The sequence below is a fragment of the Alexandromys fortis genome, unplaced genomic scaffold, assembly GCF_014885135.2.
Source record: "Alexandromys fortis isolate MF-2015 unplaced genomic scaffold, M_Fortis_MF-2015_v1.1 scaffold_6, whole genome shotgun sequence".
NCBI classification, from domain to species: domain Eukaryota; kingdom Metazoa; phylum Chordata; class Mammalia; order Rodentia; family Cricetidae; genus Alexandromys; species Alexandromys fortis.
The window spans coordinates 19,481,881-19,505,901 of record NW_026067902.1 but is presented as its reverse complement, the minus strand read 5'-3'; the positions used below and the strand labels follow the sequence as shown (position 1 = coordinate 19,505,901).

The 24,021-nt window shown below is 41.5% G+C and overlaps 2 protein-coding genes across 4 annotated transcripts in view; both read right to left on the bottom strand.

The window, feature by feature from the left end:
• Ppp1r14d (protein phosphatase 1 regulatory inhibitor subunit 14D) overlaps positions 1-24,021 on the bottom strand; it is a 295,305-nt gene that overhangs the window by 164,540 nt on the left and 106,744 nt on the right. The window lies entirely within an intron of this gene.
• Positions 1-24,021, bottom strand: part of Ino80 (INO80 complex ATPase subunit) — a 109,305-nt gene that overhangs the window by 5,406 nt on the left and 79,878 nt on the right. For 2 of the 3 annotated variants that reach the window (XM_050132757.1, XM_050132761.1), the window contains exons 28-33: positions 20,607-20,701; positions 11,777-11,849; positions 4,039-4,197; positions 3,322-3,424; positions 2,609-2,697; positions 70-225 (exon numbers count right to left, since the gene is read on the bottom strand). In XM_050132757.1, coding sequence (XP_049988714.1) covers positions 70-225; positions 2,609-2,697; positions 3,322-3,424; positions 4,039-4,197; positions 11,777-11,849; positions 20,607-20,701 — 675 coding nt within the window. The remainder of the gene's footprint in view (positions 1-69; positions 226-2,608; positions 2,698-3,321; positions 3,425-4,038; positions 4,198-11,776; positions 11,850-20,606; positions 20,702-24,021) is intronic. The other variant, XM_050132770.1, reaches the window with a different exon arrangement.

Sequence of the window (24,021 nt, the reverse complement as noted above, 5' to 3'; positions counted from 1 at the left end):
ATCATGTCCCTGCTGCGAGGTCAGGATGCAGCCCACTGCTGTGATGAAGACATTCAGAAGGAGCCTCACCTCACTGAAAGGGCTGGGCATGGCCGAGTCTACACTTATGAAGGAGTCATCACCATCAGCAGAGAGGTTGGAGTTATCAGCAGAAGGAACAAATGGGATCACAAGGTTCACACCCTCTTTTCTTCTTTTCCCATCCAATTCATCTTCCTTTTTCTTCTGGGAATACGTCAGAAAATACATAAAATACATGAACATTTAGCTCAAAGGGAAAAGTGAGATTAGGAAATAAAATGATTACAGACAGAGTCTTGCTATTGGCTCCAGACAGCCTGCTACTTGTTATGTCTCCTGGTCTGATCTCATCATCCTATCTCAGTCATCCAAGTGCTGGGACTACAGGCACACACCACTGCACTGGCTTGAGACAGGCTCTTGGTCTACAACTCAGACTGGCCTCAAACTTCCTCCATCTTCTTGAAATCATCACCATTTTGTCTCAGTTTCTTTTCTGTGTGTATAGGTTATGTGTATTCTGAGGATTGAAGCAAGGTCTCTCACCTTTTAGGCAAGTACTCCAGCAAAGAGTCACATCTCAAGCCCTAAATCACCGTATCTTAAAGGAAGTAAGAACTCACCAAGGAGGAGGAAGGTATACCGTGTCTCTCCACACCCTCTACTGGGCTCGCTTATCTGCTCATTCATTTAGGACTCATTTATGCGTGGATGCACATGGACTGCATTCATGTGGACGTCAGAGGACAACTTGTGGGAACTGGCTCTTCCCTTCCACCACATGGGCTCCTGAGACCAAACTCAGGTTATTAGGTCCTTTTCTGGAGTCATGTTGTCTACATCTATTACAGGGTGAAGAGTGTGCAACACTGTGTAGTTCATGCTGTCATTGGGTACTTTCTATTCTACACTCAGAGCAAAACGACATCTGATCTAAATTGTTAATCTACAACAGGAAAGATGGCTCAGTAGGTAGAGGTGATTGCCTTTGAAGCCTGGGATCCCAGCTCAAACCCCAGAATCCACATAAAGGCAGAAGGAGAGAACCAACCCCACAAAGTTGTCCTCTAACAGTCCTACCCAGAGTGTGGCATGTGCACATGAATACACACACTAACATTCTCACACACAAAAGAATTGCTAGTTTCTGTAATGCCCTATTGTGAAAGCCACCTTTTATTCTGTGACAGGTTGTCTGTCCTCCCTTCTTCATTCACACTTTTTTTAAAAAATTATTTATTTATTATTTATACAGTGCTCTGTCTGCATGCCAGAAGAGGGAACCAGATCAAATTACAGATGGTTGTGAGCCACCATATGGTTGCTGGGAATTGAACTCAGGACCTCTGGAAGAGCAGCCAGTGCTCTTAACCTCTGAGCCATCTCTCCAGCCCCATTCACACCCTTTTTAAAGGCACAGGGATGATACCCAAGTGCTCTAACACTAAGCCACACCCCCTGAATGTTAAAGGTTTTTTTTTTTTTTTTTTTTGGTTTTTCGAGATAGGGTTTCTCTGTGGTTTTGGAGCCTGTCCTGGAACTAGCTCTTGTAGACCAGGCTGGTCTCGAACTCACAGAGATCCGCCTGCCTCTGCCTCCCGAGTGCTGGGATTAAAGGCGTGCGCCACCACCGCCCGGCTTGTTAAAGGTATTTTTATTTTAAGTAGTGGCAATAATGGATTAGACATGAGAACAGTGAGGAAAAAGCCTGTCTGGGAAGGGGCAGATATGGCAGTTCTGGCCAGGAGGACATTATCTTTCATTTTTTTGATTTTCCAACTCTATAAAAGAAGCAAGTACAAAGTGTCCCCAGGCTGAAACTGACTCTTCATTAAAAGGGGCTATAATACAGTAGCTCTAGGCTGCTGACTACCAAAGGCCTATGACCAAAGGGATCCAGCCGCAGCCTTTTATTTCGGAGTCAGTCTCTCTGTGTGGCTATGGCTGGCCTGGAACTCAGAGACACCCTGCCTACCTCTGTCTCCCAAGAGCTGGGATTAAAGGCCTCGTGCAGGGCCAGTCCTTTCAAAAATTCTATGAAATAAGTAACACAAGCCTTTAACCCCAGCATTCCTGAGGCTGGGGCAGGAGGATTTTTGTGAGTTTCAGCCAACCTGGTCTCCACAGTGAGTCCCAGGCCAGTCACGGCTATGTAGAAAGACTCCATCTCAAAAAATAAAAACAAAGTTCCATAAAAGCTAGTAACATCACCTTAGCTCTCACAGTCATCACTGACAGATGGGCCCCAGTCCAACTGTGACCAACACCAGGGTCTCTGAAAAGGAGCACAGCCAGCACTGCATTTGCTGCCTTTTACCTCACCAAAGAAACGTTCACACAGACGGGGTCAGTGAGCTGGCTCAGCAGACAGAAGCACTTGTTCGCCAATCTGGAGGATCTGATATTAATCCTCAGAACCCACATGATGAAGGAAGAAAACCAACTCTCACAAGTTCTCTGATCTCCACGTGCAGACCACGGTTTACCATGTATGTACAAATATGCATGCACACATGTGGCCTTTTTTGTACTTCTGAAACTTATTCCAGGCCCTGTCAGTCCCTATCCAACCCCAGTCTGGAGATACCTTCTCTGCATATTTCTCCCGCTTGCGTTTTCGTTCTTTCACTCGGTTGGTCTCTTCCTGCTGCCGTTTCTCCTCCTGCCGTAGTCTCACTACCAAGGAAACATAAAAAGACTGAAGAGCCTTTGTGAAACTTAGGAGCATATCCTCTAGTGGTCCCTAAGGTATAATTCTGTGTGGTTTAAGAAAAACACTGGTATTGCTGCTCGTCTTTAATTCAGCACAGGACAGCCAGGGATATAGAGAAAAACCCTGTCTAACCAAACAAACAAAAAGAGCTTATAATTTTAGATGTGGGGTTGTGGAAGTGCTCATAGGAACTCACAGGACAAATCTAAAATTGAATAGTCTCAAAATCTAGAAACTCTGGGTGAAAGGTCTTTATGGTTAGAGCAGCTTGCTGTTGAAATTCTCTATATAAAATGTTTCTCTGGGCCAGTGAGAAGGCTCACCAGATAAAGAAACCTGTTGTCAAACCTGAATTTGAACCTAGAACCCATAGAGTGGAAGGTGACCACAATATCCTAACACGCATGTGCCATGGCATGTGCATGCACGCGCGCGTGCGCGCACACACACACACACATGTATTTAAATTCATAAATATAAACGTACACATAATTTAAAATAAAAATAAATTTTGGCCTTGGCAAACACAGTGCTCATCTCTTCAGTGGGTCTGGGGAGGACAGAACACGAGCTGCCAGAGTACGTACGTTTCTTCTCCAGCTCCTCATCATCTAGAAGAAGGCTAACCACCTCTTTGGGTTTCAAGGTATCTGGTTTGAAGTTCCCGCCAGAAATCACCATTCGCTGAATCTACACAAAGTGGATTAAAATGTCATCTCCAGGTATTCACTCTCATACAGCAAATATCCAGAATCACCCCACTGACCCAACTCCCACGGGAGGTATTGGCTTTACTATTTCTTGTTCACTTGGCTGATTCCTCCACAACATTTGTCCCCAAATAAGAGGCTGGGGAGAAGGCTCAGCTAAGAGCACTGGCTGCTCTTCCAGAGGACCTAGTTTCAATTCCCAGCACCCACATGGCAGTTCACAACCATCTGTAACTCCAGTTCCAGGGGATATGATACCTTCACACCAATGCACATAAAATAAATTTAAGTAAATTTTTTAAAAAAGGACAATTGTTGATTTTATTTTTTGGCTTGGGATTATTAATAGTCAGCTAAAAATAACTCAAAACGTATCACTATTCTGGCACACAGGCAAGAGGAGGCAAACTGAGGCCAACTCTGTCATACACAGGCCCTCTGTGGTGTCGGTGCACACAAGAGCAGCCTGTATATGGGTTCTGATGCTTACCGTGACTAATGTAAGACAAGACTCTTAAACAGTCTCAATCCAGCTACTGTGGCTGGCTTCTACCACTGCAGCGTGATCGGATCCCTCCCTTCCTGCTTACTTACCTCACTCTTTTCCTTGGCTCTCTGCAGAATGCGCTCCTCGATTGTGCCTTTACAGATCAGCCGGTACACAGTGACCTGCTTTGTTTGTCCCAAGCGGTGGGCCCTATCCATGGCCTGTTGGTCTACAGTGGGGTTCCAGTCACTATCGTAGAAAATCACCTGCATAGGCCAGAAGAGAATACAACAAAGACTGATGTACTCTGGGTGCAGGACAGAAATTCTGAGAGCAGTACAGTCACTCATCTGTCTGTAAACACTGATGCTAGCCAGGTCAGAGGTTTTTTTTTTTTTTTTTTTTTCCCAATCATCTATGTAATGATAAGAAAGTAAGTCCTTAGAAGGACAAGCTGTATGTTTGTTGCTCTTGGAAAAACAGGCACACTCCTGGTTTGTCCACAGCTTATTGAAAAGATGGAAGTATCTTTTCAATAAGATCGCCTGGAGAGATGGCTCAGTGATTAAGAGGATGAGCTCCTGGGTTTTATTCCTAGTACTCAACAGGAGGCTAATAGAGCTCCAGTTCTAGGTCATCTGACGTCTCTAGTTTCCATGGGCGTGTACACACACACACACACACACGATTAAAAATAAAATATATTAAAGGGGGGGTATAAGGCAGGAGGACTGCTGGTTTGTGCCTGTAGTCCCTGATACTTGGGAAGCTTACATGGAAGGATCACTTGAGCTTATAAGTTTAAGACTAGGTTGGAATGTGGACACTAGAAGAGACTTACACAATCTACACGGGAAGTAAGAAGTAGAAAAAGGATTGAAGTGGGGAGGGGAGAGGCAGGGAGAGGAGCAGAGAAAAATGTAGAGCTCAATAAATATCAATAAAATAAAGACGCTGGACAAAACAGCAATAAACTCTCTTAAACACATAAAAACCCAATAATACAGTTAATATTGTTGGGTGGTAGTGGCATACGCCCTTAATCTCAGCACTTGGGCAGAGACAGGTGGATCTCTGTGAGTTCCAGGCCAGCCTGGTCAACAGATCAAGTTCCAGGACAGGCTCCAAAGCGACAGAGAAACCCTGTCTAGAAAAACAAACAAACAAACACACAACCCCCCCCCAGCCCCAAACCAATTAAATGCCACTACAGGATTCCCTGCAAAGAGACTCATACAGTTCTAGCTTTCCTCAGTTCCCATCAACATTACCTCCTATTCCACGAATCCTAAAATGAAATATTTAAAGGGGTCCCCCAAAGCTACTTCTAGTCTGCAGTACAAAAAAACAACCAATAAAATCAGATGACCCTAAAACTCAATCCTAAGTCTTTTTTTTTTTTTTTTAAATTTTTACTCTTTGAGTCAAGGTCTATTATGTAGCTCTACCTGTCCTGGAACTCAATGTGTAGACAAAACTGGCCTCTACCATCCTGAGATCCACCCACCTCTGTTTCTTGGGTGCTGGAGTTAAAGGCATGTGTCACCACTACCTGGCTCTCTCCCTCCTAAGGACCACAGGCTTACTATCCAATCATTCAGCCTCAGCAGTGCATATGAAAGGGAGGGCATTGCTCATGTCTGGATCAGCACTTATCATGGACAAGATGCCAGGACTACCTCACTTTCAAATTTTCCCCCATGTATGGACTTGCCGCAATGCCATTATACAGTATGAAGTCACCACCCTGGCTCATGGAATCTGGGTAATTCTGTGAAAGTGGGAATCCTTAGAACCGAATCTTCAATGGAGCTCATCAATAAAGTTTTCTGTTATCAACCTGTTACTTCATCTGCAAACAGCTGCTTATCCAGTATCAATCTCAAGTCAAATTTCTACAAGGAGTAAATAAATGATCAGCTCTAGTTCAAAGGAACTGTATTCTGAGGCTCACCATTGTCAGTGATGCCGAAGAACACAATGGGGCTGAGCATGGCCAAGAGCAGATGACAACCAGGCAGCAGCATCCGCAAGGCCTCCTGTAACACGATTTTAAGGACTCTTGTTCTGTGTTGCCTTTCCTGTTGCATAATTCTGTTTCTTTGGTTTGGGGTTCTATGAGACCCCATCTCATGGAACTCACGCTAGCCTAGAACTTGCTACATAGCTAAGGCTGACCTTGAATACTGATCCTTTGGCCTCTACTTCCCAATTGTGAAATATTATTATAAGCAATTTATTTGTGTACTAAGTGCTGGATCTCCTGGAAACAAGGTTACAGATGGCTATGAGCTGTCATATAGGGGCTGAGAATAGAATCAGGATCCTCTAGAAGAACAGTACATGCTCTTAATCACTGAGCCATCTCTCCAACTTCCTGCTTTTATTTTTTGGTATGTCACTACATAGACAGAGCTACCCTTGGCTTACAATGATGCTAGGATTATAGGTGTACACTACTATGCCTGGCTATGGCATCAGCATTTTAATGCCTTTGGATGTATTACTTAAACACTTCACTGACTCTTTTGTATGATGTCCTTTTTGTTTTGATATTTCATTTTATTTTTTTCAGACAAGGTCTTTCTATGTAGTCTAGGACAGCCTTGAGGTTCACTGAATACTCATGTGATCCCCTCACTGTCTCTGTCTTCCATGAAATGGGATTAAAGATGCATGTCACCACACCTGTCTGGTTTTGCTTTTATATGAAGTATTATTCCTCAATTTTGGCATAGGTTAATCCTTAGGGGAAGAAAATACAAAATGTTGGCTAATGCAATTAATGTCTATAGACATGATGTGGAAATACATAATGTCTGCCACATTGTAGTGGAATACAAACTTACCAGAAGACGTACTAGAATTTTAAACTGAACCTAAAGATTTTTAGAAAATCTACCTATCTATACATCCACTCACCCCTCCCCCTTTCCATCTATCTAACATAATACAGAGGATCAAACTTCTTATATGCTAGCTAGCAGTCAGGCAAATACTCTACCAGGTACCTACATCCTCAGTTCCTTTATTTCTTTATTTTGAGACACGGTCTTCCTATATAGCCTGGTAGGCCTAGAATTCACTATGTAGACAAGACTAGTTTTGAACTTTAAAAGATCCTTTGCCTCTGCCTCCAAAGCATACACTATGATATCTACCTTAGAAAAGCCATTTAAAATTTCCAGGGAGAAGGGGCTGGAGAGATGGCTCAGGGGTTAAGAGCATTGGCTGTTCTTTCAGGTCTTGGGTTCAATTCCCAGAACCCACATGAGAGTTCACAACAGTCTATAACTCCTGTTCCAGGGGATCTGACACCCTTACACAGATATACATGCAGCAAAATTTGTACAAAAATACAAATAAATTATTAAAAATATTTTCAGGAAGAGCAAACTAAGGAAATATAGATCTAATAAAAAGGAGACTTAGATGGGGCCAGATGGCTCAGCTGTAAAAGACGCTCTCCCAAAGGACATGGGTTCAATTCCCAGAGCCCACAGCAAACAACAGCTTACAACCTTCTATAATTCTAGTTCCAGGGAATTTGACACCCTCTTCTGACAACAGCACAAGTGGTGCACAGACACACATACAATCAAAACACCCATATACAAAATAAAATATTTCAACATTCGGATTATCTAACATGTAAAAATGACACACACACACACGTGATAAAATCGCAAGTGAAAAGAGTATCTTGAAATGTTAAAGCCTGGCAGTGGTCCAGCATGACTTCACAGTAGACAAACTTATACCATGAATCATAAGATTGCCTTAATTTAGCATTTGCATTTTCCCCAGACATCTCAGTGACAAGCAAACCCCTATTCAACTTGGGCTCTTCTGGGCTCATAAACAGAAAACTAAAGCTTAAGAAAATAAAGATGCATTTGGAAAGAGTACAGAGTAAGAGAGAATACTGTTTAGAAAAGAAAAAAAATCACAGGAAAAACAGTAAAGCATATATATAAATTAATAGGTTAAAGCAAGAATAAGAGAGGAAAGAATGAAACACAAAAGATAGATGAACACTGGCATCACCATGTGACCTGGTGGGTGTGCTGGGGGGCGGGGCGGGGTGCAGAACTGAGTGCTCAAGTGAGACACAGATGACACCCGTATTTCAGGTTTCTAGTGCTCAGCGAGACAGTCTAGAGACAAACAAGTAACAATTAAAGGACTAGAGATGACTTAGCTAGGATGATGAAAGACTATGATGCAGAATGTGCGGCCCAGCAATGACTAAGGTGAAATCTATGAACAGGACCTTCATGAAGCTGTAAACCCCAAACAGGCATCGGGGAGGCATGGTGAGAGTTGGCATGGTGCTTTCAGATTGGATTATATAGGCCAAGGAATGAGGGAGTGAAATAGGGAACAGGAAAAACTCTACAGGAGTCAGAGAATTTAGGCTAACAACTGAAAGTGGGACTGGGGCTTTTTCTAAGAGAACACATTAGTCCAGTCCCCTGGGAGAACTAAAAGCTAACTCCATTGGGCATAGGGCATACCATGTTACTACTAAGAGATACGCCCACCCCCCACACACATGTAAACACCTGAAACAAGTCAGAAAGAAAGAAAAATAAATCTGGGCAGTTTATTATAACAATGGCCCCCTAAGCAGAGTCAAACATAAAGACATCCTTAGTCCATAGAGAGATATGCAAAGAACATGGTAAAGGATCATCTGCTAAAACCATATTTTCACTAACCAAGTAGTCTAGATAGTTCCCAGTGTCTACATACACATGCTTGCAATCACTTCTGCAATGAGGCACACCATGTATGATCAAATAAATTAGAAATGAAATACCCAGGAACTCATTCAACTTCCTCATCAAACCAGAAGAGATGCATTGGTTTCTTAAATGGTGTCAAATGTTCCACCACTTTGTTACTCTATTTACTTTTACTTTATTAAAAAAAAGTTTATTGTGTTATTTACTTATTATAATGACTACAAACTTGGTGCCAAGTTAATAACTTAAAAGGGACACTTTGTGGTTAAAAGTCCTATGCGGACTTTTTGCAGCTTTGTGGTAGCAGATAAAATGAACACTACTAATAAGACTTTGGTTTGGCCCACAGAAGTCAAAGGGTCACAGACCAAACTGAAAATAGTCAAGCTAAGAAAGGAATATATGCTTTCTTAAAACATTTTTTAGACTTATTTAAGTGTATTAATGTCTTGTATGTACGTGTGTCCCTGTACCACGTGCATGCCTGGTGCCATTTCTCCAACCCAGGAATACATTTTTAAAAAGTTAATTATGCTGAACTTCTGCAGGGATCTCATCTAGCATCATGGTCTTAAATATCACCCAGAACGTGATGATTCCAAAATGTCTCCAGGTGTAGCCTTTCTTTTGCGCACTGTCACCTGAAGGCTGAGACTCTTGTTTGCCCCACTTCTATCTTTCCCACTATGGTGTTCTGTATGTTCCCTCCCACCCTACTCTCCAAGTCAGAGGGACATGCTTAAAACCCAAGCTGAGCCACTTACTTGACTGTAGTTCCAGCACTCTGGGAGGCTGAGGCAAAGGGGAACCATTTGAGCCCTAGTGTGACACTAGTCTCAACAATATAGTGAAATCGCGTCCAAAATAAAACACCCAAGCTAGTCCTCTGTTCAATGCTAATTGAACATGCTAACCCTCTATTCAAATTCTTGTACTCTTCGACCAGAATCTCGCCATGACCCATCAAGCATGCATGACGTGCTCGTGTGGCACACTCTGCCCCCCTCTTCCACAGTTCTGTTCTACTTACTCTCTACTCCTTAATCCTGACAATCAGGTTCTTAGTCCAGGGCCCCACACTTACCTCCTCTGCCTTAAGTCTTTTCTTTTTGCCAGACTAACTCTTGGCTTAATTTCCCACTCTCTTCAGATCTTGGCTTACATGTCACCCATGAGAGAGGCTTTAACATCCCATACAAAACAGCAACCTGGGTCCTTCTCCCACTTTCACTGTTGTATTTTTTAAAACTTGTTTATAAACCTGTTGTTTATATTGTATCAACTACCACAACTAGCAATATAATTACTAGGAGAAAAATTAATTTCATTTTATTGAATGTTGAATTCTTAGTGCCCACAACAGTGTCAGGCCCAGTGCCTGATACACTAATCATTTGTTAAATGACTGAGTGGACAGATGTAGAAACTGGCTCAGATATAAAAAAGGCTTCCTTTCTACTGATGAGGTAGGTTAAAACTAGCATGTATAATAATTACTTACAAGATAACATGATTGAGTAAAGGGAAAGGACTAGGAAGGAATGTGATATTGGACGAGGAATTTGAAATACAATCAGAAGTTTACTAGGTAGAAAGGGTAGCTCAGAACATGACGATCTAGTCTCAGGTAACAATTTTTAACAGTAATGGGTACTCTAAAATTTATCCACTTCTCAGAGGGGAAGGGATCTGGCAATCAGGCGGGAAGGGCAGATACAGGCTCCAAGTGAAGATGCTTGTAAGTCATGGATAGGAGCTTTAAGTAGCACATTAAGTAAAGAAGTTTCAAACAAACTGTACTAGAGTGTCAGCAGAGCCAAGAAAGGACTTGGAACAAGCGGTATATGGCTAGGGACTGTGATGTGCTCAAAAGATCAGCTAGGAGAAAGTGAGGAATGTGTAACTGTTGGTACTATATGGCATCTTAACAAAAAAAGACCAAGGAAAACAAGGACAAGGGCAAATTTCCGTCATGTAACAGGACAGATGTGAACAACCACAGAATAAACACATGGACAACACACATCACCACAGTCAGCCTGGTTGGTGTACTCTACACAGCAATGCCAACAGTCCTCAGGCCCTCATGCCCCATCCTACTTGGGAGCAAGCAAGGCAAGTTTGAATCTTCTGGTTGATAATTAGCACTCCCACAGAATTTTATTTTCATTCTCTAAGGCACAGTTTGAGGACACTAAGGTTATTAAAGAGAAAGAGTGGGCCTAACTTAGGAGTAGAGACTGAGACACAAACCTAATTTCAGCTTCCCCACACTTCTCCACGATCTCATGAACCTGCACCTTCCAAATGCACATATTTCAAAGACTACATCAAGTGCCACTTTTAGAGTCATACTTTTATAAAACGTTTCCTACTTATGCAGTTTTCAATCTAAATGTTACTAGTATCGATATTTAAATCTATAGAATAATGCTGAGATTCACAGGGAAGTTCTCTTCTTTCAGAGGCTGAAGCTGTCATACCAGGAGACTAGGCATTTGAAAGGATGGAAAATTTGCTAGAATATAATTTATTTTACCTTATTATTTTATGGGAGCAGGTTTCAAGATAGGGTTTCTCTGTGTAATCTTGGCTGTCCTGGAACTAACTCTACAGACCAGGCTGGCCTCGAATGCAGAGATCCATCTGCATTTCCCTTCCAAGCACTGGGTAAGGCCGTGCACTACCACTGTCTGGCTTAGTTTATTTTTTTTAATTATAATGGTCGTTGCTATCTAAACAGCTCCTGAAGTTCACAGCACAAAAGCATTATCTTTCCCAGTAATAAAACCACATGTTTTAGTCACAAAGCAATTGTTCTGATTTGTTTAGTTACAGTTCCTCAAACAAATCTATCTGGATTGCTCGGTCACCCCCACACTCTGTTTATTTTCACTGCTATGGCCCCAAAAGTCAGCAAAGTACCTGACACACAGTAAGCAATTCATTAATCTTCCACTGAATTCATGTGTAAAGAAAGCATTCAAAGAGAATGGATAGGAAAAACAAGAGAAACATTAAAATGCTTGTGAATGAAGTATGTATGTATAGGAGAGCCCTGCATACCCGATGCAGCATGCTCTCTTGCATCACTTACAGTATCTGCGGCCGTGAGATTGATACCCAGTCCTCCAGCTCGTGTGCTTAATAGAAACACAAAGATGTCATTCCTAAAGAAAAGGGGGGAAGAACATGTTAGAAGGAAAAGGAATAATGCAATGTGGAAATAGAGAGGAGTTTCTAAAAGCAGAATCTAGGGCTAGAAAGAGTGCTGGAGACTACAGCACCTGACAGATACTTTCTGTGCAAAGGTGTCCTCCCTTTAAAATTCAAATCATGGACGCTATCTTCCAATTTGAACATGTTTTTGCTGCCACACTAATATCTGACTGATAACTATAAAAGTACAACATGAAGCAGATATAACAGAAATTTGTCGCTATAGAAGAGACCCCGGCTATACCACATTACACATACACTGGTTTGCCTTCTTTCTTGTGGTTTGTTTCTGTTTATGTATTTGTATATATACATGTGCCTACATTTGGAGGTCAGAGTTCACATTGGGTGTCTTCTATTTTTTTTTTCCTCCATATTTTGTGAAATAGGCTTTCTCAGTAAACCTGAAGTTCATGGACAAGTTAGGCTATCTGGATAGCAAGCAGCTTGGATCCTATGATCCCTGGTTTCCCAGCACTGGGATTATCAGCAAGCACTTTCATACCAGGGTCTGAACTCAGGTTCTCATGCTTGAATAGAAAACACTTTACTGACTGAACAATTTCCCAGCCTCCCACTGGCCCTATTTTTTAACTTTTTTGAGACAAGGTCTCTCTATGTAACCCTGGCTGTCCTGAAACTATGTAGACCATGCTGTTCTCAAACTCACAGAGATTTCTCTTCCTCTGTCTCTTCAGTGCTGGAACCGATAGCCCTATTTAAAAATTACTTAATATCATCAGTGCAGAGAGTGTGCATGTATGACATGTGCGTGTGCCACATGCATGTGCGTGTGGAGGTCAGAAGATAGCTTTCAGAAGTCAGTTCTCTCATTCCACCCTAGGTTCCAGGAAACAGAACAAACTCAGGTGACCAGGCCTGCTTGTCAGGAACTCTTTTAGCTATGAGCCATGCCATTAGTCCCCAATTTTAACTGGCTAAAATGTTCCTAGATCACACAAAGGCAAATAAATCAGAACATAATCGTAATAGTTTGAAAGATTATTCTCTCTCTGAGTGTGTATGAGAGAAAGGGGGAGAGATTGCACACACACGTGACCAAATGAGCAAGCACGCACACACAGGCTCATGTGTGCCACATCAAATAAGTGGAGGTCAGAGGACAGTTTACAGGAGTGGGATTCTGGCCGTTACGTTAGGCTTGGCGAATGAGTGCTGTTATCCACTGCCGCTTACAACACCAACTTTAAGATGACGTAATTCAGAATAAGTACACCCCAGAAATTCAGGTCTGGTCATGACTTCTGTGAACTAAGTTGACTTAGGACTAACCTAGGAAAGACATTTAGGATGTATGCACTTTTAGAAAAGGCCAACTCAGTACTCACAAAGAAACAAGTAGATACAATTTGATTTCCTTTTACATTCTAAGTCCTTTTGAAGAAAGAATTACAAAGCAGCAGATGCTACTTCACTTATTAGGCAACAAATTATTTGTCAAATAAAAAAGGTCCAAACCAGATCATGAGGGCTTTCACGCTAAGATTTACTTTATAAACAAACAGGTGTTTAACTGTAGCCTAGTTTCTCCAGATAACCTAAGCGTAGCCCAAGATAACCTTTCATTTCCATGTTCTCAGATCAGGTTACTTTCCAGAACGATTCTAACAATCTATTAAAAAGAACTATGCTAGTGAAAACATATGAGTCCTCTAAATCAAGCTGTATTTCTCTGCATGCAGTGAGAAGCACAACTGGAAATCCAGTTTACATGAGTCTCTTCAAACAGCAGTCAATACTCTCATCTTTTCAAAAAGACTTATTTTTGTCATATATGCTTGCACACCAGAAGAGGGTACTGATCCCATGGAACTAAAGTTATAAATGGTTGTGAGTTGTTAAGTGGATGCTGGGAACTGAACCCAGGACCTCTGGAAGAGCAGCAAGTGCTCTTAACCCCTGAGTCATCTCTCCAGGCCCAATACTCATCTTTGGAATGTCAGTTTGACACACCTGGACTGTACTAAACAGAGCAGCTAGAGAACATTCTAGTACACTGATATAAGGTAAGTATAACTATGAAGTTCTAGATACAAAGGCACTAAATCACAGAATAAATTGAGTTTTAATCCAAGAGTTTCAGTAAAACAATGTGGTGGCACATACTTGAAACAGAAGGATCTCGAAGAGTTTGAGGCCAGCCTGTTTTATACAGCAAGACAGTCTCCACCACCACCCCGGCACCCCAAGCCCCCTAAAAAAGAGGGAAAAAAAAAACCCAGCTGCTGACATCAGAGATCCCGTCCGTTTAGGGCTATTCTTCTTGGTAAAGTCATCTGAAAGCTAAAACTGCTTCATGGACTACAACAACTAGGACACTCCAAACACAGTTAAAGTGACTGACTGAGGACACAGTCACAGACATGACTGTTGGTGAACTGTGGTTAACCACTGAACTAGACAGGCCTATTACTGTCATTCAGAAAACCGAACTTTTCTGGAGGCACACATGGACATCAAAGCATGCCCCTAATATGTCAAGACTCAAAACCTCTGTACTCCCAGAAAAGTTTTACCAGTTTATCCTTGAATTTTACTTCATTACCTTTCCCTTTTTTCTGCAACAGTGTCTCAATATATTTATTAAGAAGGAAGCCAGACTTGGGAGGCAGAGGCAGGCAGATCTCTGTGAGCTCGAGGTCAGCCTGGTCTATAAGAGCTAGTTCCAGGACAGGCTCCAAAGCTACAGAGAAGCCCTGTCTCGAAAAAAACCAACCAACCAACAAACAAAAAAAGGGACTATACTTGCCAGGCAGTGGTGGCGCACACCTTTAATCTCAGCACAAAGGAGGCAGAGGCAGAGGCAGGAGGTGGATCTCTGTGAGTAATAGGATACCAGGGCTGTTACACGTAAAAACACTGTTTTAAAAAACGAAAAAGAAAAAAAGAAGAATACACTCGCAGGTGGCAATGGCAGCAGTGGTGGCGGCACACACCTTTAACCCCAGGACTCAGGAAGCGGAGGCAGGTGAATCTCTGTGAGTTCCCAGCCAGCTTGGTCTACAGAGTGACTTTCTAGGATAGTCAGGGCTACACAGTAAAACCCTGTCTTGAAAAACCAAAAGAAAAAAGAAATATACTTGCCAGTTGTGGTGGGGCATACTTTTAGTCCCAGCACTTGGGAGGCAGAGGCAGGCAGATCTCTACATGTTTGAGGCCAGCCTGGTCTATAGAGTGAGCTCCAGGACAGCCAGGGCCACACAAAGAAACTGTGCTTCAAAGCCCCCCACCCAAAAAAAGCTTGATGGTTCATTTACCTTATTTGATGTAGGTTCTTACTATGTAGCCCAGGCTGGCCTTCGACTCAGAAATACTCTTGCCTCAGAATGCTGGATCATAGGTGTGGCCACCATACCAGGCATTTTGCTTTCCCTTTTAATCTTTGAATTCATCATCCATTATAATATTTCAGAAGTTTACTTAATTCATAACAACAATTTTAAGATTAAAATACAAAGCAAACAACAACAAAAACTGTAAAAAAAAAAAGAACAAGTGCATTTTCCCATGGACATAGGCTAATGTAAATAGAAATTTGTATGCTCACAGGTTCAGGGAAGAACAATTAACAAAATAAAAATTGACTAAGGATTTAGGGCCCAGCTAGTGTCTAAAGAACGTCCTATATTTCACTTGAGCACTGAGCCTGCTCTGGCTCCATATAACTTCCTCTCCTGTTCTAATACCTGTGTGATATCTACCAAATGCCCAGGGCTTTCAGCGTGTAATTCCTGAAGAAGCCTAGCATATGAACACCAGGTGGACTTCAGGGAGAGTAACTAGGTATGTGCCAGGAAGGCAGAAGGCAGCTGGGAAGACTAAGAAAAGAAGGAGATTACACACTGCTCATAGGTTCTGGAGGGTTGCAGAAATCACACACAGATGCAGTAAACATAAAAAGGAAACAACACACACAGAGAAGTAATATAACTAAAATAAGTTAACACAAAAACTTAGATCTACAGCTGCAGAAAAAAAATTCTTGACCATGTCATGCTCTGGAGTCCTGGCTGGCCTTAGACCTGCTACGAACTGCCTCTGCTCCTGGAAGGCTGAAACTGTAAGTGTTCACTACTGTGCCAGAGTACTTCGTTTCTGTACTGAAAATACAACTTCTGGTGAGACATATTTAATAAAGCCAAAGTCTGGCTGTAATTAATGTAATTTAATCATAGAAAATAAGGATTACACAAATCTTGTGCTGTAATTATCAAAGGAGTTTCTATTCTAGACTATATGTCAGATTATTATAAACAAAATATCTACAGCTACTGAGAAGTTCTGTTTTACTTAATATATATTTAGGGATGTTAATACAAGCTAATGTTTTAAGAGTTCTGATTAGATAAGACAAACTCTTAGAAGGCAACAGTGCAGTCTGACTACCCTCTAGGGGCTGCAGAGAAGTCACATTCAGGGTTCACTAACTGGCAAGCTCTTTGCCTGGTGGAGTAGGGTACAGTGTCTATAAGGAGCACAGGAAACCCCACACTGCACAGGCACACCTTGACCTCAATCTCACTCTTTTTTAACATCCTACTAAGTCCCCCTTACACCAAAATGCCTGAGCAGTACTGAGCATGAAAGGATGGGAGCGAAGCTTCTTCAATGACTGAACAAGCAGCCGAATGTGAGAGGATGCTGCAGCATCGCAACACTCTCACCCCGAAGAGAACAACCAACAGAGCCCATGCTACAGTCACTTCCCCCATGCTTCCCAAAGGGTTACTAGGACTGCTCAGATACCTGCGGGGGGGGGGGATCCATCTGGTAAAGGTCCGGGGGTAGAAGAAAAGGAAGCAAAGGCCAACTCATCACAGAGTAAAGACCTTGTGAATGGCTCCTAGGATCACATACTGGTCACATGTTCTGAACGCTGCCAGGACATCCTGGCCAAGCAGTCTTTAGTCTCAGCCAGACTTTTTCCTGGAAGGATCCCTCATAAATAAGCCTTGTATGAAGGGAATGTAAATGGCTTTTTATAGGAGTTCTTGTTTACTCTGGCTGACCTTTGAGCCACAGGGCTTTTGAGTTGAAACTACATTTTTTTTCTTTTGATGTCTTTTCACTAATAATGAAAATATTTGGCAAAGCATGCCTTTTGTTTTGAAAAACACTTTTTTTTTTCTCAATTTTAAGATGCCACTCAGACCTATTAGAACATCTTTTGTGGGAAACTTGATAGTGTACTATGTGTATGTCTGCTGCCCTTAGAGGCCAGAAGAGAGCACTGGGTGTCCTGGAACAGGATGGCGTTAAGGATAGCTCGCTGTAAGCCACCATGTGAGTGCTGGAAATCACACCTAGATCCTCTGCAAAAACAGTAAGAGCTCCTAACAGGCTGAGCCATCTTCAGCCCCTACAGGAGAGTTCTAAAACTACTGGCACTCCTGGACCTGCTTAATGAACTATTCTTACTAAGTTAATTAGGAGATGAGCTGAATATGATCCTTCATGCCCATAATTTCAGCACTTAGAAGGCTAAGGCAGGAGGATTACTGTGAGTTCTGGACCAGCCTGGGCTGCATATCAAGATCTTAAAAAAAAAAAAAAAAAAAAAAAAACAGAAACCAAACCAAACCAAAACAAAAACCTTAACACTGAAAGAAATGGCTGAAGAGACAGCTTAATGTATAAGTGCCTGCTGAGTTAGAATGAGGACAAGGAGGCAGTGACACACCTCTGTGTACTCCCAGGACAGAGACAGGTAGATCCCAGGGCTTAACGAGTACCAAGAGCAAGCTACTGGCTCAACGAGAGACGCTATTGCATAAACAAACAAACAAACAAAAATTAAAAATTAAAGATGCCTGGCATTGACTTATGACCTCCAAGTTTATGGCCACTTTCTACCTCTTGCTACTCCTGGAATTTGATCAGCTATAATAGCTGTAAATTCAGTCACCAGATGTCAAATGTTACAAATCTCATTCCAATTTAGGCTACAGGTAGAGACCCTGCCTCAAACGAAACAAGAGAACCAGCCATTCAAAGACGGGCTATATGAGACCTGTCTCAAGAAAACAAACAAAGTAGAACAATAAATAAACAAAACTGAAATAAAAGAAATGAATAAACATAAATAGCTAGGTGCTTAATTTTCTTCTCAGGAATTAAAAAGATAAACACTAACTGGACATGTAACTAAATACCAGAAAGTTCAAAAGCATTCTTATTCATACTGTAAGGTCTAAATTATTTCTCTTAAATTTTTTTTCATTTTTTAAGAATGTGATTAGCCTTAAGCTGGATGTGATGGCCAGGCGGTGGTGGCGCACACCTTTAATCCAGCACTCGGGAGGCAGAGGCAGGTAGATCTCTGAGTTTGAGGCCAGCGTGGTCTACATAATGAGTTCCAGGATACCAGGGCGGTTATACAGAGAAACCCAGTCCCAAAAAACAGAAAAACAAATAAACAAACAAACAAAAAAACATGTTTAGCCTGTATGTAAGTCTGTGTGTAGTGCCCCAAGAGGCCAGAAGAGTGTCAGATTCCTTGAAACTGGAATTATAGGCTGTTGTGAGCCACTGTGTGGGGGATGGGAACTGAGCCCAATTCTTGGAAGAGTAGCCAGTCTCTTAACCACGGTGCCATCTCCAGCCCCTCCCTCTACCACAATTCTCAGTTCTCTGAATGTAAGGAAGAATGCTATCAATGGGTTTAACAGACCTATCTGCAGAAAAACACGGCTTTTTCTCTGAGGAGAGCCAGACTCTGCTTAGCACATTGAGAAGCAGCACATAGGACATGAATGGTTCTTGCAAATCCCCCAAATGTAACATGTTGTAGTTGAAAGTTCACAGGCTCATTAGCAGCTGAGAGCTACAAAGAGGACAGACTGAACTCCACTGCAATTTGTCACATTGTTCTGTATCTATAATACCAGAAAGCTTATAGGAAATGGAACACAAACACAAATTCAAAATCAGCTCTAAGAAAACTCTGAGATAGAGCTACTGTTGGCTGATGTGGGATTCCCCTTTTGTATGCTGTGGATATGTTTTGTTACCATTGGTTAATAAAGTAGCTTCTTTGGCTTATAGCATGGCAGAATATAGCAAGGCAGGAAAATCCAAACAGAGACAGAGGAAGAAAGAAAGCAGAGTCAAGGAGCCAGAGCCATAGCCTCATGGTGATACACAGACTATTAGAAATGGGTTAAGATATAAGAGCTAGTTAGGAATATGCCTGAGCTTGGCCAAACAGTGTTGTAATTAATAGTTTTTGTGTGATTATTTGGGTCTGGGTGGCCAGGAAACAAAAGTATAGTTTCCATTTACAGTTGCCACTTATCTTGCACATGCTAAGTGAGCACTCTATCACTGAGCTATGCCTTTAGCCTAACATTTTTCTTCATAGACATTGATATCCTCTTCTTTGGGGGTTGTCATTCATATTCAGATTCCCCCCCCCCCCCCCCCCCCCAGACAGGGTTTCTTTTGTAGTTTTGGATCCTGTTCTGGAACTAGCTCTTGTAGACCAGGCTGGCTTCAAACTCACAGAGATCCACCTGCCTCTGCCTCCTGAGTGCTGGGATTAAAGGCATGCGCCACCGGCTTCAGAAATCTTTATATTGCTATAAGTAACAATGACTGTAGTTCCAGAACTCCAGAGATGGAGACGGGATATCAAGAGGTAAGGTCAGCATAAACTACTTGTGATCCTGCCTCTATTTTCAACCTTAAAAAAGAAAAGGAAGCCAGGCAGTGATGACATATGCCTTTAATCCTAGCACTTGGGAAGCAGAGAAAGGCAGATTTTTGAGTTTGAGGCCAGCCTCACCTACTCAGTGAGTTCTAGAACACACTACAAAGCAACAGAGAAATCCTGTCTCAAAAAACAAAACAAAAAGAGATAGACCTTTACTTTCTAAAATAGTAGGTACTGACGTGAGAAAAAAAATGGCTGTGTGTGGTAATAATCCATGCCTGTAATCCTAGTTAGTATTCAGGAAGAGACAAAGGCCAGCAACTCCAGGCCAGCCTGGTCTACAAAGCCAGTTCTAGCCTGTCAACGTTACATAGCCATATCATGTTTCATATTAATATTCACATTCTTTCTTTGATCTAAATCACTCTAAGCAGACTTAGCAAACTCTGCGAATAGTAGGCACTAGGTGCTGTGGTGGTGCACACGGAGAGGTGGAGACAGGAGGATACCTAGATCCCACTATCTAGCTACTGTGTACAGTCAGTAACCTCCAGGTTCAGGGAGTCGTTGGAGAGCAAACTGATGAGGAGGTCATGTAATGTTGATCTCTGACCTTCACAAACACATACAGGAACAATGTACAATACATACACAAAAGGTAGGCAAGCTATTGACTGCTTAATAATCTAAGATGCACTGGCTGGAAACAAACTGACTGGAAGCACCTGGCCTGGACAGCCTGCCAAGTGATGACCCCTCCCCTGAGGAGGGTCAGGACCACTCCCACAGGCTATTTAGGCTTGCCATGGAGAAAGAAACACGTGGTTGTTGGGTTTGTCCACCCCCCCCACCATGCTCTCCTGGCCACCTGAGAGTACAACATTTATTAAACATGGGCATTTTAATTGGTTAAATCTGGTCTGATTCGAATTCTTAATGCGCCTGTGGAGAGGCTTTTCCAAACACAAACAACACATCATTTAAAGCACTAGAGGGAAAAATCAAAAGAATTTCTATAATTCCCATTAAATGTTACCTGGTCTGAAAATCAGCAACCATGTCTCGTCTCTCTGAGATCTTGGATGAACCATCCAGCCTCATGTAGGTATGCTTCCTGTAAACCATATATTCCTGTCAACCAGGACAAAGGAAAACAGTAAGTCTGATGCCAATCACTGCATTCTAATTCTCAAGCTTTTGCCCACTGTATCCAGATAAAATATAATATACTCAACTCATTATATACAGAATGGGTGGGAATGACTGTAAAAGGGCAGCAGGTGAGTTTATTGCTACTTTATGAAATTCAAAATCAACCTGCAACCTCAATTTAGAAACTAATCCACTGCAGATTTCTGTAGGCTTTATAAAAACAACCTCCCCCAAACAAAAACAGCTTTTCAGTCACTAAGCATGTATTTTTTTCTTTTCTTTTTTTCCAACTCTGATTTGTAGTTACTTATCCTGAAATAATTTTTCAAAAGACACTGAAGTGTCCAAGGTTATACAGAGTATTCAAGTTCAGGACAGTATCTCTTCAAGTAATTTTTGGTGTCAGCAATTGGTCCCTGTCAAATCATTCTCAGTAATGAAAACAGATGAGTGTGGCAGTAGAGCAAGGGAAATCTCATTGAATTCAAGTCGATTTGGTCTACACGGTGAATATGATAGTAAGACTTTTCTCAATAACACACACACCAACACATTCCCAAATATAGTTGAATAAAATTTTGCTTTGTTCTTTGAGAAGAACTTATAAGAAAGCTCCAGCTAACCCAATACTGTATAACTTAATAAATAATATATTTGAATATTTTAAAACAAATTCCAGTAAACATTTCATTCTATACCATTAGCTCATTATTTCAGAGCATAACAGTTTTCTCTCTTTTTTTTTTTTATTGAACTCTACATTTTTCTCTGCTCCCCTCCTGCCTCTCCCCTCCTCTTCAGCCCTCACCCCATGCTCACAATTTACTCAGGTGGTCTTGTTTTTTCTACTTCCCACATGTATTTTTTCATAGCTGTGAACAGAACCAGTTTCCTTTCCATAATTAATATTTATACTAGTGTCCCTTGGCCCCACCCTTGACAAATCCCTGAGGATTTGTTCTTGAATTTATAGTCTCAGTATCAGAGCAAAACAGAAGACAAAGTAATTTTCCTAAGCTTAGTATGTTCTTCACATCACCTGTGAGAGGAATCACAATTTTAAGAATAGAGAGAAGATTTTAAGAGACCCAACTGGAAGAATGTTTTCCTTGTCCCAAAGTTGTGGTTCCTTAGAGAAGATCAAATTCATGCTTATTTTTCCCTTTGGTTAACCAAGACCACACTACGAAAAGTTCACTGTAGAAAAGTTCATGTTCAAATCTCAACAGGGCAGCCTATTTATAAACAGACATTGGCCAGGTAAGGTGGTACAGGCTTGTATTCCCAGTCCTTGGGAGGCGGAGACAAAGGATCAGGAGTTTTAAGAACCACATCAGTGCTGGGTATGGTGGTACACAACTTTAATCCCAACATTAAGGAGACAGAGGCCCAGGGAGCTGTGAGTTCAAGGCTAACCTGGTCTACAAGAGTGAGTTCCAGGGCTCCAAAAACTAGAGAAACCCTGTCTTGAAAAAAACAAAAACCAACCAAACAAAAAAGAACCACCTCAGCTACATAGCAAATTCAAGACCAGCCTGGGCAACATGAGGCCTGAGGCAGGAAGGAAGGTACAGACATGTACACTCAGCAAAATGTAACACTAGTCCTTCAACTTGTGGTTTCACTTTCCTTACTTCAATCTACCTACAGTAAAGCTGACGTATGAAAATATGAAATAGAAAACAAGAAACAACTCATTAATAAAGTGTGTCGTGTCACACCCCCCCCCCCCCCCCCGCAGGGTTTCTTTGTCTAGCAGTCCTGGCTGCCCTGAAACTCTGTATACCAGGCTAGAACACACTGTATCCACCTGGCTTTGCCACCCAAATGCTGGGATTAAAAGCATGCACTGTCAGGAATTTTTTTTTAATATTTATTTATTTATTATGTATACAATATTCTTTCTGTGTGTATGTTTGCATGCCAGAAGAGTGCATCAGACCTCTTTACAGATGGTTGTGAGCCACCATGTGATTGCTGGGAATTGAACTCAGGACCTTTGGAAGAACAGGCAATGCTCTTAACCTCTGAGCCATCTCTCCAGCCCCAGGAATTTTTTTTTTTGAGATCAGATATTACTATATATATAACCCTGGAAGTTTTTATAGTCCAGACTGCCCCTTAGCGTAAAGAGATCTACCTGCCTCTGCCTCTGAGTGCTAGGATTAAAGGCTTCTGCATACCAGGCTGATTACTAATTTTTAATTAACTCTGATGTATTATATTACATTTTACTTTATTATTGGCTACTAATAAATTCTTACTTGATAAACTATCTAAGGGATGTAGAGAAAAAAACAGTGTGTATGTCTCGGGTTCTGGGGAGTCTTAGAATAAATAATAATCATAGCTAAGGTACAACTATACATAGGTTCCAACATAATTTTTCCCTACTCAAAAAGACTAGTCAGCCAGACCTTGTGGAACAGCTCTGTAATCCCAGCTACTTGGAAGGCGAGAGCAGGTTTAGTATAAGACCTCAGATGCTCAATGAGACTATGTTTTATAATAAAAAACTGAAAGAAAACTAGGGCTACAGTTAAGTGACTATTTCAATCCCTGATACAAAAAACAACAACCATCACCACCAACCAAAACCAAAAGGCCAGTAAATCCTACATACTACAAATATTTATACTGGTTTCCTGTGGCAGTAATGATTTTTCCCACGGAGTAACTTTCTCTAAAATAGATCATATATTTGGAAACAAAGTAAGTATCACAAAACAAAGGAAAACTGAAATATTTTTTGTATAGTATGTGATTACAATGGAGTAAGACTACAAGTCGATAGCAAATTAAATCCTAGTGAATATATATACAAACAAACTCCAGGAGATTAAACAAACCAATGAAGACTGAGAAAGTTCTTTGAAGAACGCAAGATAAAAATAATGGAGCCGGAGAAGATGGCTCAGGTGAGAGTACTTATTGCTCATGCAGAAGACCTGAGTTTGGTTCCCAGCTCCTATATGGAGAGGTTCACAATGAGGGCCTATAATTCCTGTCCTAAGGGATCTGACACTCTCCTCTGGCAACTGGGCAACTTCACTCAGTGCACATATCCCTTAGTGCTACATACACATAAAAATGAAAATATTTAAAATCTAATTTGAAAATGAGAAGCCAGTTATTTCCTTTTACAAAGGAAATAAAAAGTTCTTAGAATCAGATGGAAATGAAGGCCACATGAAAACACAGATTTAATACAAGTAGTCCTAGGAGAAAAGTTTATAGCTTTAAGTGCTTACATTAAGAAATCAGAGAGTTCTCAAAGAGATAATTTAACGATGTACCTT